Raw genomic sequence first — 16,308 nt, forward strand, 5'->3', positions numbered from 1 at the left:
TTTTATTTTCTCTTACGTTAGGTCTGTCCTATACATGGAAATGGCTTAGCGTTACGTTCCTTCCAAAGGGAAAACAATAATTTTGTTTAGGTGTGGTGTTGGTTTCACGGGGGACAGCATTTGTCCCTTCTGTCAACCGTTTATTCATGTTCCCCTTTTGTTGAGTAAACAGTTTTCTCCCCACGAGTGAGACAATCCAACGAGAACACTTCGCTGTTCAAAGGAAAAGGGGTATTGGGCTAATTTTAACACATAATGCATTGCATTTGGCGCGTCGAAAAAGCATATCGATTTTAAAAAAATGGAGACGAACGCGGAGTTGAAAAGTTGCGAAGAAAACGCTTCGACGGGTTGGAGAACTCCCCTGGTTTGGAAACCCTCCTTGTGTGCAAAAAAGGCACGTAAAAAAAAGGAGCACAAAAAAAAAAAATATTATACCAAAGCAAATTTTTGTCCATAAGGATCATGACTAGGCTATGTCGTTTATCATGTGGGAGAATTCCCTCACAGGTGATAATCGGCAAAGGGAATAATAATGTGGCGACGTGCACCTGCTAAACGTATATGTTTGCAAAATTGAGGTCCATTAAATGGCGCACGTCGTGCTGCGCCTTGGAGAGGGAAATTTTCGAGTCGTCGGGGAAAATAAAAAGTTCCCTCTGCATGGTCTTCTTGGCAAAAACCCAAGGCCCACTTGCCTCTTTGTAAAATATTTTCTCAATTTTCACATCATCACTGGTATCTTCAAACAGCTTCTTCCTTAACTCCTCGTTGTACACTAATTTCAGTTTTGTTTTTTTCTCTCCCCCAGCATTAGCCCCTGCCGCGGTGAGCACTTTTTCTGTCTCTGTTTCGCTTGCAGTCGGTTGGCACTTTTTTACGGTATCATTTTCTACAGGGGGATCCTTCGTTTCTCCTTTTCGCTCACTTGTTAAGTGGGCACTATTAAGGGTATGTTCATCGTTTACTTGGGGATCCTCCATGAGGGATGTTTTCACTTGCTCATTGTCCACGTCACTGGTGTTCCCTCCTTTACCATCCTGTTCACGATACCCACAATGTTGAGCGGAACTGTCTGTTTTATTTTCCCCCGTTACAGTTTCTTTAGCGAGCGAACACTGCTCAGTCAGTTTATTACTCTCCCCCTCTGGCGGTAGTCCATTTTTTGAAGCATCTTTATTAATGCACTGATTCTCAAAATTAAAAAGTGCCTTTGACAAATGCCCCTTTTCCTTTTCCATGGAGGACTCCTTTTTGTTCCATTTTATTTTGTTTTGCTTAACTTCTGAATCCACAAATAGGAAATGGAAATCAGCAACTAGGAAAAGCTCCTCATTATTTATTTTTTTATTGTTGATGGAGTACTTAAGTGAATTACTAGAGTGGTTGTAATAGAGGTACTTGACTGGGTCATCCTGATTTAAATATTTTTTAAATTGCACAGAAAGGATTTCGTTCAGCTTAGACAAGCTATATATGCTACTCGAGTTTTCATTTGTACATTTGTTTTGTATATCGATTAGAATGTCATAGTCTTCATCCTTGATGGTGCTCCCCTTGATGAGCAGTACGAGGAGGATACCTTTGTAAACGAATGCCATCAGTTTGTACTTCTTTTCTGTACCGAGACTCACCACTGGCATGTAGATGGACGATCTGCGTGGCAGCGGGGATGATGAAGCAGTTCATGTGCGCATGGGCAGTCGACGTGTAAACACAGTTAGACAGAGTTCACATGATCATCCTGAGGACAATGCATCCACCCCTCGCACGAGCACACTTCGTGGTAGGGGTAGGTTTTAACATATTTTTTCCCCGCAAACTATGGACCTTACTTCTTGATCCCCAGGAGAAAGGCATTTTTCTCTTCGATCGTGTTGCATCGGGCGAAGCTGGACAAGCCTCCATTTGCCTGAGAGCCATACACACACAAAAAAAAAGAGGTACAACTTGAGGAGGCAGGGAATAACTGAACAAATAGCATTGGCAAGAGTGATCCGAGTAGCCTGCTGATACGCTTCATGTATTGGAGGGGCTTCCCCCCAAGACGAGGGCAGATTCAATCACGTGCACACTTCCACTTACGTTGATGGCAGCGGAGGATGCAATTTTCCTAAACGGGTGATGATTTAACTTAAAATTGTTTACCTAAAGTGTGACGGAAGAACAGAGAGAGAGAAAAAAAAGTAAACCCATGTTCATGATAATATGTACATGTGAGCACATATAAACACATGCATGTTTATGTAACGACGGGGGAAGGGCTCCACACACACATTCCTTTAGGCCCTTTTCTTTTTTGCACTCTAACCGTTCCACCGTAGGACACCAAATAATTGTATATCATTTTTGTGTCGCTCATTTCAAGGCTTGAGTAAACCAAGTGCCCTTCGTACAATAGGCAGCCGTGCTTTATCTGCTTCTGTCCTAGTATTAGGGACGAAATGAGGTTCTGCACGCAACACAAAAAAAAAAAAAAAAGGAACACAGATAGGGAACAGATGAATATCTTGATAAAACTACAACATATTCAGATGAAATGATAAGGGACAGAGAAGGGGCGGGGGGGATGCGCTCATGATGGGTAACCCATTTTTACCTGCACAGTAATGTAGGTATGCTTTTCCACTGGGAAGAAATGAAAACTTTGTAGGCCTGCGGGGGGGCGGGGCATTTTACGCACACCGTGTGGTGGTAGTCACGTGAAGGATACCAAACCGTTTCAACGAGAGGAAAATAAGGGGGAGAAACAGCGGACAATTTAATGGCTGATCTCGCCGTAAATGCCCTTGTCAGGCGTGCATGTAACCATGCACAAGCACATTATGTGTAACAGTGTCATGGGGATGCGTCGTAGAGGTGGTAACTCATTCTTACCGTTATGAATACTCACACACTCGTTGTTAATCGTGTTAACGTAGGTAAACACATAATCATCCAAGAGGGTCTGGAGGCTCGTTTTTCTGTTCATATTGCCTGCACAATTTATGTAGGAGACAAAATAAGATGTGTAAGTTATGTAAACCATATAAATGTGTGTTGTTGTAGAGTAGCCGTGGACGCAACATCTTCCACGTTCTACTGCACGAAGAGAGGGTTACTTTTTGTTCTCCCTTTAGTGCTCATTTGCATCGCGTTTGCTATGCGACCCCATTGACTGTGCATATAGTGGGTCAGTTAAATCACCACATGGTCAATCCAACGGAGGAAGATATGAGACGTTGTGTAACTCCTCCAGTGCACGTTGAAATAAAAAAAAAAAAAAAAAAAAGGGGGGAAGACCCCCCCAACAAACTGAGCAAAGTTAAATCAATTTTTGTCTGTCCCTTTTCTCCACATATTGTCTCACCTGTCGTTTTGTTTTTCTTATACTTCAAGAAGGTCCGGACGTGTCCGTGTAGCAGGGTGAAGGTCGAGATGAAGTTGTTCAAAACTGAATGCAGCAACTTACACATGAGGAGTTCCATTTTTTCATTTTTGTAAATATTTTTCACAACGACCGTTACGAATATACGCTTATACCATTTATTAATGACAATTAAATTTTCTTTTGTTATTATATGATCCATGTGTGATTTACTGAATTGGGAGAGGAAGGCAGAAACGCCTTCCATCGTGCTCGTGTGCGTTACTTTCACTTGCTCATCTGTTTCGTGTGGGTAGTAGTAGATTACCTTCTCTGCCTTTCGGAATGGGGAAAACAAAAAAAAAAAAAAAAAAAAAAAAAAAAAAAAAAAAAAAAAGTGGTGGGGAAGGTTTGCCATGTGGGGGGAAATGTAATCCATTGTGTCATCGGTCTACCCGTTGTCGTGTCTTTGCAATGATGTAGTGATGACCCATGTGAATCTAGCCTCCTCTCCCCCTCTTGTCACTGCCATTTCTCGAATGACGTATGAGGAAATGGAAAGAGGTGGGACGGTTGCCTGAGGAGCTTCCCCAAAAGAATATCAACCATAATAATATGTGCACTTACCTGTAGCTCTTCATCTGTGACGGACTTGTCGGCCTTTTTCACATCCTCGTCGTAGATGAAGAGGGCCTCTATTTTTGTTTTTTCCATTTGCTCCTGATGTTTGTGTATGGGAGGGAAGGAGATTCCCCTGTTCCCCAGGTGGGGCAGAATGCGCAAGTATGCTACGCCTTCACGTTTGCCGCTTTACAGCGGGATGGTTTTTACTGTCGCCGTTTCCCACTTTGGCTGTTGCGCGTATTTGGTGTTCTTTCGCGCGCTGAAGTTTTGCCACACAAAGGGGGGGAGGTAGGTCGCTAATCTGATTGGAGGTTAAACCTAAGTTACCGCTTTGCCTTTGTGGCTTGAGGCAAGCCGTTCCTACGCATCCTTTAAACACCCCTACAGGGCACCACAAAACTTTTGTTCCTTCTCCAAGAAGCCGAGAATAGAAGGGTAATCATTCCGAACAATGAGAAAAAAAAAAAAAAAATGTAGCTTTGCAGACTGCTTTGTCAAATGGGGTTAATATACACATGTTAAAAAAAGGGGAAAAAAAAAATTTTTTTTTTTTTTCCAAATTGTTAATGCTCATTCTTAATGTGCGTCGAAATGGAAAAAAAAAAAAGTCAGAATACACACATCAAAAAAAATACACAAATTGAAGCCAAAAAAAAGAAGAAAAAAGGTTGAGGTTTTGTTTTTTTCACTTGGGAAGATTTACTGGGGTAGGGAGATTCAAGATATAGTTCAGCAGATAAGCCGTTAAGCAGTTAACAGTCACGAGTCAGCAGTTTACACCTGCCAGTTTTTTCCGTTGCAGGAAGCGCAAAAGGAAGATTTTTTTTAAATAAGAAAAATTATACAAAATAAGGGGAGGTTAAAAAATCGGAAGGAAAAAAAAAAAAAAAAAAAATAGGTGTTATTAACCCACAAAATAAGTGTGGTTGAATTAAAACGTGTCAGGGAGGAAATATGTTCTATGCACGTAAGGATGTACATGCACATGTGCCGTACCTTCCCCAATACCTCCGTACAAGGGGGGGGGGGAAGATAGCAACATATAACATGCGACGAGTTTGTAAACGAAATATGGTGACAGAAATGAACTCGGGGGAAGACACAAAACTAAATACATACATGAGCAAATAAACAAATATATAATGCTTATCGTATGTACATATATTATGTATATATACGTACGTCATGTACGGATGGAGGTGGGGGCCAGGTGTGCAGGCGCACATGATTAAAGAAAGAGTACGCCACAACAACGTTGTAACAACCAAGAGGGAAGGAAAAGCAACAAAAAGGAAACAAAAAAAGGAAGGAGTATAGGCGTAGTGTGTATGCGTATGTATGTGTACGTCTGAGGGGGGCGGATGAGGAGAAGCATTTGGGACAATTTTACAAGAGGTCTGAAGAAGATCGACGTTTTAACAAAGTTCATCATGTGAAACGGTTCATCGTTGGAAGAAATTTTTTTTTTTAATTATTAAAAAGGAAGGCGGTTAATTGTCGTATCATCTGGGGTAACCACACTGCTTCTCAAGGGTAACAGAAATTCTTCCTCGATTTCGTTTCTGGGTCCGCAAGATCAACAACAACCTGTAAAGGGGCGATGCGAAGGCACGTATTAAGCAATTGTTTACTACACAGGTACGTACTATCCTCATATGTATTACGTATGAACAAGCAAAATAAGTGATATAGGCTAACGCCGTCAAGCCCTAATACACAAATGCCGCTATGCCAATGCGGTATGGGGAAAAAAAAAAAAAATATCCTGCTTACCTCCTTTCCATCAATTATATGTCTTGAATATTTGTTCGAAAGAATTTTCTTCACGCAGTCGTTGTCCAGGAAGGTAACAAAGGCGATGCCTCGAGGTCTGTTTGTGCACACGTCGTTGGGCATGTAAATGTCGATGATCTCGCCGAAGGCTTCGAAGTACTTTCGGAGCGTTTCGATCGTGGTCACGCTATCTGCAAGGTGGAAAAAAAAAAACAAAAAAAAAAACATTTCGCATATACGTGTACCAGTTTGTGAACAGTGCATTGTGGGGTAAGACAACAATAAGTGTGTGGGGTCCTCCGTGACTTACTCAACTTGGTAACGAACAGCTTGTATCCTCGTTTGTTCCATTCATCTCCGCCTGGTAATTTTCTCACAACTGCAAAGTGGGTGGGGAAATTGTTAGGTTCAAATGGGTTTTACAAAAGTGTGCACATGTATACGTGTACGTGTTTAGGTAACGCGCACGGGGGTGACGGTGCCGTTCCCTGCTCCGTGGTCCATCATACAAATGAATGAAACCAATTTGAGTCGCTTTTCCTGAGCAATCCCGTCGGTTCCTCTATCCACAACTTACATGGCTGACCGGGGGAATGGTAACTCCCGCTTGGGACGACACTCGTGGGGTACTTCAAATTGCTCTCCTCGGTGGGGCAAGTTTTTGGTGGCAATTTGTTTTTCCCCATTGTTGGGGGGAGGCCTGTCTGATTCATGTACTGCCCGTTACAGGCATAGTAGGGGTATTCGACATATTCAGGGTATTCCATTTTCTTCGTATTGTACATATTTTCATTATGAAACATCATGTTATTCCAGTTATAATAGTTGGCCATGTTCCAGTAGTACTCCTGGCTCATGTAATCCATGCAGTTCTGGTAGGGCATTTGCTGGTTATTGAAATAGGTCATGTCCATATTATAACCCGCGGGGGGGAAAAAGGTCATGGGCATATTATTCTTGTAGGCGTTTTTATTGTTCATTCTGTTATCTGGTACATTGTACGTTGGGCATAGATTGTAAAAATTTTGCATGACTAAATTATTATCGACATTTTTGGACATGTCCCTTATGTTGGTCGTTTTATTATGTACACTGTGGTACTTGTTCATGTTGACGTAATTGTTGCTCGTCCTGCTGGGGGACTTTTTGTCATTCCTCGGGTACTTGGATAGGTAGTGGTCCGACGGCAGGTCTGCAGGGGGGTGGGTGGCGAAAATGACAAACGGTTGGCAACATGCGATTGGCATGACGCAATACACTGGCCGCAAAAAACTGCCCGCTTCGCGCTGTTCTCTTACGGAAAAGGTGCTTGGTTTTGCTGTCCCTCATAGAAGCGACGTCCACGACGATTTCCTTGCCGCAGATGATGTGCAGCTTGTCCTTCAGGACCTGCGCAAAAGGGGAAAGAGGCGGGTGATTGGACAACACGCATTGTTACATTGTGACCATGTGTGCATAGCAGGCATGCATAGCAGACATGCACAGCAGCCCTGCATGGTGACGGCTTCGCTGCAAAGAGCGCCACAAAGGGGAATGCGACTTTCATCCAAAACTCACATTGTCCATCGAGATTTGCTTCTCAAAGGAGACAAATCCAAAGCCCTTATTTTTGTTATTTGACAAATTTTTTGATACGTAAATGTCCACTATTTTTCCATATTTGGAGAAGTATTTTTCTAGGTCCTTTTTTCCAGCCTCGAAGGGAAGTCTGGTTACGAAAATGCGTGGGTATCCTTTCAGGGCCTGCAGGAGGGGGGGGCGGTCCATATAAAGGGGGTGAACGGTGCGCGCGTGAGCAGTGCGCGTGAACAGTGGGGCCGTCGCTACTTCCCATTCATTTTCCCATCCCCATGCACGTTTCCATCATGTGAGGGGAATTTGTTCGAGCCGCTTTGTTGTGTTACATGCGGAGGTGCAATTCCCATCGTATGGCATGCTGAAATAATATGAGAATAAAATTACCTCATCCGCAAAAATGACGTGGTCCTCCTTGGAGCCAAATTTCTTTTTCTCCTTTGTGTCATCTTTGTCCTTGTTATTAAACATGGCAGTGGTGCTATTATTACTGAAATTGTCGTTTGAGTCCATGTTTTCCTTATCAGATGAATCGGAAGCAATAGAAGGAGCATTATCTATATCTGTTTTTTTCTTCTTCTTCTCCTCATTTTGCTTTAACGGATGCATTTTTCTTTTAATTCTGTTATCAATTTCACTTTTGCATTTGTTTACATTACTAGCATCATCACTGTGGTTGCTATGTTCATTTAATTCATGCAAGCCCATGTCGTTTTTACCATTTGGCCCATTTTCCGTATTGTCCACCATGGTAGCAGTGTCATGGGCCATTTGACTACCATCGTCCTCGAAATCTTTCGTTGTATTGTGAACAAATTTTAGTTGGTCGCTATAACTCTCAGGACTTACATCACCAGCATGTGGTGATCTCGTTGCTTCGTTCAGTGCGTCTCGTTCTTCCAAGGTCGAAACGGTTATGTTCATGCCGGGTGTTCCCCCCTTGATGTATTTTCCCTTGGAACCATCTTCTACTCGGTCTTCCTTGCCTTGTTTTTTTTTTTTATTCGTTCCTTCCTCTTCCTTTGAGTGTTCCACGTCTTCAGATCCCGCCTGAGATCCACTTTTCCTTAAATCCTGGTCCTGACGACCACGTTCATTACTCGAATCTTGTGGAGCTCCTCTACCCAAAGCAGCTTCATCAGCACAACCTTTGTCCACGCCCCTGTTTTTTCTAAATAGGAAGAAAAAGCCTTTTCCTTCCTCACATGGGTATCCTTCTTTTCTAATTTCTTCTGACGTACTCATTGTTTTGTGGAAGGTATGATTTAAAAAAAAGAATGACAATACTTTATACTTACGTTGGGATAAAAGGAAAAAAAAAAAAAAAGGCTGGTTGAGGGGTGACGCGCGGCAAGAAAAAATATATCGAAAAAAAATGTCAAAAAGAAATGAAAAACAAAATGAAAAACAAAATAGAAAGGAAAAAAAAAACAAAAGAAAACTTTAATTATATTTTAAACATTGAAACGAACTTGTTAAAAATTAACTGTGGGCGCGATGCAGAAAAAAATCAATCATTTCGTATTTATGGGTGAAGCAGAGGTTAGGGGCATAAAAAAAAAAAAATATTCTGAGCTTTTATTGCTTGAAAAAATTGTGCGACAAAGTATGCCATATATATATGTGCTGTGTTTATTGCTGCTATTAAAATACGGAGCTAAACTTTTTGCAGCGGGGGAATTACGCATGAGCGAAACACGACAGGGTGAGGGTTCACAAAATTGCCTAACGGTTAAATGTTTCCCCTGGGAGAAACTTGTACCGGTACTCGTATGCGCGCGCGCATGAGGATGCGGGTGCGACGTGGCGAAGTATGCCTTTTTTCCTTTTTCCGTTGATGGGAGCAAGCCGGAATATATTTTTCTTTCACGTACACGGATGCAAATGCGCCGCGAATAGGGCATACGCGTGATATCATGTCATGTGCTGCACATGTAATTGCGTTATGTAGAATTGCATTTCGTTCATATTGTTTAAAAGGCGTGTTTCTCTCGGCTTATGCGAATTTGTTCGAATGAGGAAAGCAAATGCAATGTTGAAAAATTGACAAACCGAATTGAATTCATTTCATGTTGAATCGATTTGAATCGATGTGAATCGATGTGAATTTAATTGATCAAAAAATATAAAAAATAACGATGAGGCAAAAACAAAAAAAAAAAAAAAAAAAAAAAAAAGAGCTCATAGTTACTTGTACACTCAGCTTGTACACTGCTCAGGAAAAGTAACCCAGCAAGACCATATGCATGTGCGTACGGTTCATATGTAACTCTTCTCGAGTTTGCCACGCTGATGTAACTATACCCTTCTGTTCATAACCTTTGTAAGCTGCGTATTTATATTATGTACCACCTCATCCCATGTGCGCTCAACGCACAATAAGCAAATGGTTATTCGCGGCTCCTGGAAAAAACAACAAAGGATTTTTTGTGTCCCCCCTTCCCCCCCCATCCTTGTCCCTTTACTGGGATGCGTACCAAGTGCCGCGCTCTCCCGCGCTCTACACCCAACACGCAACTGCTTGTGCGCTGTGGCAAGCTCCCTTTTATGTTTATTGAATGATTTTAAAAACTGCTGCTGTGTACTGTGTTATGCTATACGTACGCGTGCACGTACGTACGGTACGGTATGGCGTGGTGTGCATGAAAGTGTAGTTAAATTAGCATAACTGTTCATGCGGCGGGAGTTTGCCTGTGTGCAGTCGAGCACTTCACACGTAACCTTTAAAGTAACACCTTTTTCGATCATGCCGATCCCATTAAGGTATAAACATACAGATGCAAAAAAAAGTTAACCCCGTTGGGGGGTATTAATAAGCGTTGGGTGTAAGTAGTCCAGCGAAATGCAAAGTACAAAACTGTGGCACGTTTTCCATATCCATCCGTTGCATAAGTTTTGTTTAGCTGTGTATTGTGTGAATGGTTAGAGGTACCTACGGTTGGAGTGTTTGCCTGCCCTTTTACCTCCCCCCGTGCAGTTCTCCTTAGATCGGAACGCTGTCCCTTTTTATAGGCGGCGATTAATTTGTGGCTTCCCACGCGTAAACGTGAGCATAACTACTGTGTTCATTTTAATTTGCAATGTGTATCCCTGCGAATGCAAATGCAGTTAAGGCCATTCGCATTAGACTGACCAGTTCGGAAGGGATTACAACTAACTTGAAACGTAAGCTGGACTTAACCGTTCCGAAGTTCCTTTCATAATCACTACGTGTAAATGCTATCGTAACGGCGCACTTGGGAAAAAATGCCCCTCTGTGTGAGACAGTTGCACACGTGTAGCACTTCCAGAAACAATAATTTTAAAAAGCAGTTTCGAAAGGGTTAAAAGAGGGTCACATTTACACACGTAGTGTGATATTGAAAAGGAAAAATAAATCACAAAGTAGGTTAAGTAAGGCATTGGTTTGCGCAAAAGCGCATACATTGTAGCTAACTAAGCGTACACACATAACTTGGTGTGTATGAACGTGTGCATGATGAGAAGTACACACATATGATGGTGTGTTAGAATCCCCTTCTTCCTCCTCGCATTTGGCCTCCTCTTCCACCCCTGTTGTCTGTGCCCCTGCCAGGCCCACGTCCCCTACCTCTTCCTCCCCTGCCTCTGCCAATATTTCTCGCTTTTTCTGCAAACGGAAAAAAAAAAAAAAAAATGGACAATGATCATGGGCAGTAGCCAAAATGTAGCTAGCTATTTTGTATGAATTTTTTTTTTTTTTTTTTTTTTTGATTGCCTTCTTACGTTCGTTGGTTTCCTCTATGGCTTGATCAATGGCCTCATCCTGAACTCGAATATATTTAACGCTATTCCCCCTGACGTAACATTCAGAGATTTTCCAAAATTTGTCCCCATCCTTTGACGTGCATATTATATTTTTCATGTGTAAATTCATAAAGCGATCGCAAAACACGAGGAAGCCACTGTATGTTTCTCCATTTTTCAGCTCCACCATCTGAACAAGGGACAAAAACATTGAAGGGAAAATGTATGCAGCGTTTGTTGGTACTCTTTCCTCGTCACATTTGGAGCATTAAGAGAGGAGGTGTACTCCACTATAACACATGATGATATAACATGTAAAATTGGGCAGGACGGGGCGGGTGCGTCAAAAAAAAAACAAATGTGGACCCCCACGGGGTGTCCATCTTTATGTAGCGAATGTTTTAGACGTGGTGACTTACCACCGGCTGATTCTGCGAGCACTTCAGCAACGTTAAGGGGAACTGCAAAAAAAAAAAAAAATAATAAAATAAAATGATACAGACAAGTTAAATTTATATTAACAAAATGTAAACATGTACGGTACGCTTCGTACACCGTGCGAGCATTTCACATGATGTATGTACTTACAACCATAGTTGAAATCCGTTTAACTTCGCGTAAGAAAAAGACGATCTGAAAGGCAAAAAAATAAAAGGGGGATAAGAAAAAAAGAAATTACATAAAATTTTTTTATGGGAGCGAAGCGTTGTCCGCCTGCTACAGGGGGAAACAGAACGAAGAAAAAGTACACAAATCGTGGTGGTCGGGGGAGGTTCGTTAAGAACACACAATGTGAGTCCATTTATGCACATGCATATGCACTCAGGTGTGGGTTAATGTTCACTGGGGTGCCCCCCTCAGTGTAAGCACGTCCCCCACGCAGACGACTTTTTGCCGTAACTCACTTTGGGCTATTTGTGCGCAATGATAGAGTGCTCTACGCGACGTACGCGATTGGTGTAAATCCCGCACTTCATTTATTTTTTTTCCTGTGGCCCCACTAAGCAACTCATCACTTGTAAGTGGTCTGTGCAGGAAAAAAACTTCTATTCAGCTGGATGCTCCACAGAGATGGGAATACACCTTAGTGCGCATAAATGCATAGGGGCATATGCTATATGGACAAACAAGGACTAATCTTAAAGAGGTGCTTATCGATGCTGATATAGCTACTTAAGGAAAGAGGGGTGCCTAATTCATATACATAAAATGAGCAACAACAGACGTACAGCTGCGGATACATACACCGGGGCTCTTCTTTATGTTCCCTCACTCATTATTCAATAAAAGCGGAAAACATAAAAACGTAGAGAATACTCACAGCAACACGTTACGTGTAAAATGCGTGCGCATATCTCTCCATGGAGGGTGACGGACGGGTATTCACTGGAGACTTCCCCAACAAAAAAAAAAATAAATAAATAAATAAAAAGGTACAAATTGTAAAGTCCCTTTGTTGGAGGTATCCCCTCGCGCGGTTATGTGCAGCCAAATACGTGCGCCTGGCGAAACGAACCCACCTGCGCAACTTTTGGTGACTCTACGGTTTTGCAACACAACTGTGTACGCTTTAGTCCTTAAACATAAAAAAAAAAAAAAAAGGCACAGAATGAAAAGCCCAAATGAAATAAATCCTAAGCAATGCAATTAAACGCAACAGGCACCAAACACTTTTTGTTAGCTACTTCTGATGAAGTTGCTTAAAAAAAGGCGCATAGCTAGCTCTGGTTTTGAAGTGAACCGTTTTTTAAGCATACATTTTGTGCTTTCAAAAAAAAAAGGTTGTCAAAAAAAAAACAAAAAAAAAAAAAAAAAAGGGGGAATTACGTGCGCAGGTAAATCTGTAGCTGTATGGCGAGCGTGTATCGACGCACATGTACATCTGTTAGTACGCACGCATGGTAGTACAACGTGTAGGGAGGATTACATTATTATGGTCTCCACGGAGCTCCGTTTCCCTTTTGTGTTTCTAGCAATGTTCAGTTAAACCCTTTGGAGTTGTCACATTTTTGTATTTTAAAAAAATTTCATTCTAAAGTGGCATACTGGGAGAGTACACCCCATTTGATAGAAAAAAAAAAAAAAAAAAAAAAAAGGTAAACTAAAGTACGTATCTTTTTGGGTGTGGGAATTCCCTGGGGCAGATTGGATGGGAGACGTGTTACGGCCAACATGTGAAAGGACAAAAAGTTAAAACAAAAATTAAGGCAGTGCAATCCGATGCAATACACTCTCCAATGAAGTCGCAGTGGGAGGACAGATCTCAGGCCCCGTTACATGATCGAATTAAGAACCTTTCTAAGCTTTTTATTCGTTTCATTTTTCGTGGCGCACATATTCGATTTGGTTTTGCTTAAAAGCTCGACGCAGTGAGTGTTAAGTTCGGACCACTCCCTGTCCTCCAGGTCCTCTAACTCTTTTTTGTCGCGCTCGTACGTTTGCTTGAAGTTTTCCGTCTCCATGTTGAAGTCCTACAGGGAAAGCAAGCACACACACTATGCAGGTAGGCATAAAAGCTTCGACGCTCGCATGACAAAACTTCTCCACACACGTGGACACGCATCTCACCTTCATCCTCTTCTTGTAGTTATTCACCACGGTGGCCAGGTCGGACTTCAGCTTGAGGTAATGGCGCCTCTTCTCATTTATGCCCTTCTCATATTTTATGAGGTTTTCTCGGTAGTTGTTTAGCTTCTCCTCCGCTTCCTTTTTAATACTATTTTTTTCTTCATCAACATGAGTGAGCAGATTGGACTTGGTGTCTTCCACCAAGTAATCGATTTCGTTTTCGAACTTGCGTTTACTCTCCTTTGTTATTTTTTTTATTTGCTGTATCATTTGGAGGACGTCCTCGTCGTTTTCGTACGAATCGGCCATTGTTCAAAAACGCAGCAGAGGGTAAAATAGAAGGGGCGATGGAAAAAAAAAAAAAAATTCTTTCTTTTTATGGTCCGCTCTTTTGATCATCGCTCCACATTCCTGTGGACACATCGAAATGACAAAAAAGGGGAGGTTCCCTGGTTGGGCATATATGAAGCAGGTTTTAAAAAATGTTCAAGGTCGTATGAAGGGGGAGAGAAAACGTACACCTTGCGGTAGGACTATCCTTTCCATCCCTTCACCCTTGTACAAAAAAATGTGCAGACACGTTTATGTGTATCCATTGCGGGATGTACTTACAAGTCAAATGGGGTCAAAAAAAAAAAAAAAATAATAAATAATTTTTTTTTTTTTGAAAAATTCGGACAGGTACATATCTTGCTTTAATTAACAAGCCAAACAGGGGGATGAGGCACAAAAAAAAAAAAAAAAAAAAAAAAAAAAGGGAAACCTTTTTCCCCCTATCAAACTGCTTCATTTTATTACACAATTTTGTCTTAATTCGATTTGTTCTGTTTGGAAGTCGGTCTACATTATACTCCATCCATGAAAGACATGAGAGCATCTTCAGCTTTTGTATTTGCCTGCGCGTGTGCAAAGGGGTGAGACAGGAAGGACAAGATTAGTATGTCGCCATTGGGAGTACGGTCAATCAAATGGCAAAGGGGGGCTAAGCGGGACCCTCGGCGCCGAGGGAACTGCTTTACTTTTTCATATAGCCGGGACAGCTCCGCTAGAATTTGTCCAAAGGTTGGTCTTTTGTACATGTTCCTGTGAACACAGGATTTTATCAGCCCCTAAAAAAGAAAAAATAAAATAAAGAAAACATGGCTCGTTTGTTCTCCTCGTCCATTATTTCAACAGCTCCAATGGAACTCCTTTTATTATTTATTTTTGTGTGTGTGTGTCCTCTTTATTTTACTTGCACAGGCTCTGGAATGTTATTGTAGGTCAGTTCTTCTTTCGCATATCCGACGGAAGCCTATATAGGGGGGAAGACGAATGCGGAGCAGTGACAGGCAAATTAACGAAAAGGAAATCACGTGGACCTATTCATACACTCCTTTGATGAGCCATCCAATAAAGTGATGCATACCACCAGGTGGGATTTGAAAGGGTAGTTAAAAGGGACACTGTCGGTTAACTAAAGAAGAAGGAGGGGGGGGACACAAAAAAATATTTTTACAATAGTTGAAACAATCTTGTTAATAAATTGTCATGAATGTTAAATTTTTTTTTTTGTATTTTATTTTTTTGAGGGGTTTTACCATTTCCCAGAGTACAATTCCCAGCGCATAGACATCAGCGTAAAAGGACTTTCCTTTGTGGCCTCTCAGAATCTACAAAGGGGGTGCACATTTTTGAGGGTCCATATGTGGGCGCATGCAGGAGGGGGTGTCATTTCCCCTGGTGATATAGCGATAGTGACATGGATGAGGCATTCATTTCCCCTATGTATTGTCCCTTTTGTTTTCACTTTTTTCATTTATTTTTTTTTTTTATGTCGCTAACCTCCGGAGGGGTCCAGAATGAAACGGAAGGGTAGGCACTGCTCGGTGAAGCAACTATTTGTTCGATACTATACAGGTGCAGATTATTATCATCATCATATACATGCAGGACATCGCTGAAGTCGTTGCTCGCAAACTCCATCCTCTGCACCTTCCTGTCTGCTAACACAGCATCGAATGTGGTTAGGCCGTTAGGGTGCACGACATACGAGGGATCAATATTCGTGTCGAGGCACTTTTCAATGTCGTAGATTCCAAAGTCGGTGATTTTTGCGTGCAGCGCTTCGTCGAGAAGGATGTTCGTTGGTTTGAGGTTCAGGGGGTGATTCTGCAAGCGGGGGGGGAGGGACAGACATGCAGTTAGCGAATTAACCGATTTACCGCTTAACCGCATAACCACTTGCACGCATAACCGATGTGCGACTTACCAGGTGCTTTGCCAAGTAGGAACAGGCGAGGGTGACGTCGCTGCGGGGTAGTGGCGGAGAAGTTAGAGGTGGTGAAAAATGCAAAACACATGCAGCGGGACGCGTACTATATAATGTAGTTTCCCAAATCATGCTACAATTAAGAGAACGTCAAATGGACCATTCTGCAAAAATGTATTACGTGGTAATTTTTAATATCCGCTGGACACTTAGTCGTCTGTCTGTTTTTAGGGCATTCTCGGGTAGGTTATACTGAAGCTTCGCTTGAGGGTAACTAAATAATATTTTTTTTTTTTTTTTTTTTTTTCTGTTTTTTTACATACAAGGAAAGTTCTTTCTCAAATGGAGGAAATGCATACGGCTCGTGGAGTTGAATTTGATCTTGTAAGAATAATTTGGTGTGTAA

General features: G+C 41.8%; 4 protein-coding genes across 4 annotated transcripts; all 4 read right to left on the bottom strand.

Moving 5' to 3' along the window:
* Positions 1 to 554: 554 nt before the first annotated feature.
* AK88_04923 (uncharacterized protein) lies at positions 555 to 4,060 on the bottom strand (the record flags this gene model as incomplete). Its single annotated transcript, XM_012482527.1, has 8 exons — positions 555 to 1,656; positions 1,836 to 1,912; positions 2,086 to 2,148; positions 2,312 to 2,452; positions 2,600 to 2,655; positions 2,878 to 2,976; positions 3,350 to 3,683; positions 3,974 to 4,060. 8 exons carry the CDS (start codon positions 4,058 to 4,060, stop codon positions 555 to 557), a joined length of 1,959 nt encoding a protein of 652 aa, XP_012337950.1.
* A 1,437-nt stretch (positions 4,061 to 5,497) lies between these two features.
* Positions 5,498 to 8,563, bottom strand: AK88_04924 (uncharacterized protein; the record flags this gene model as incomplete). The annotated part of the gene is made up of 7 exons (XM_012482528.1): positions 5,498 to 5,557; positions 5,744 to 5,934; positions 6,054 to 6,122; positions 6,321 to 6,935; positions 7,042 to 7,132; positions 7,301 to 7,486; positions 7,706 to 8,563. 7 exons carry the CDS (start codon positions 8,561 to 8,563, stop codon positions 5,498 to 5,500), a joined length of 2,070 nt encoding a protein of 689 aa, XP_012337951.1.
* A 2,261-nt stretch (positions 8,564 to 10,824) lies between these two features.
* On the bottom strand, positions 10,825 to 13,960 carry AK88_04925 (uncharacterized protein; the record flags this gene model as incomplete). The annotated part of the gene is made up of 6 exons (XM_012482529.1): positions 10,825 to 10,946; positions 11,063 to 11,273; positions 11,503 to 11,544; positions 11,672 to 11,716; positions 13,378 to 13,554; positions 13,652 to 13,960. 6 exons carry the CDS (start codon positions 13,958 to 13,960, stop codon positions 10,825 to 10,827), a joined length of 906 nt encoding a protein of 301 aa, XP_012337952.1.
* Positions 13,961 to 14,496: 536 nt separating this feature from the next.
* On the bottom strand, positions 14,497 to 16,160 carry AK88_04926 (serine/threonine protein kinase; the record flags this gene model as incomplete). Its single annotated transcript, XM_012482530.1, has 8 exons — positions 14,497 to 14,547; positions 14,671 to 14,760; positions 14,886 to 14,945; positions 15,060 to 15,107; positions 15,232 to 15,303; positions 15,476 to 15,802; positions 15,903 to 15,942; positions 16,084 to 16,160. Coding segments are annotated over 8 exons (765 nt in total), but the record flags the coding sequence as incomplete, so codon positions are not given.
* Between the last annotated feature and the right edge of the window lie 148 nt (positions 16,161 to 16,308).

The sequence above is a fragment of the Plasmodium fragile genome (assembly GCF_000956335.1).
Source record: "Plasmodium fragile strain nilgiri unplaced genomic scaffold supercont1.82, whole genome shotgun sequence".
Taxonomy (NCBI): domain Eukaryota; phylum Apicomplexa; class Aconoidasida; order Haemosporida; family Plasmodiidae; genus Plasmodium; species Plasmodium fragile.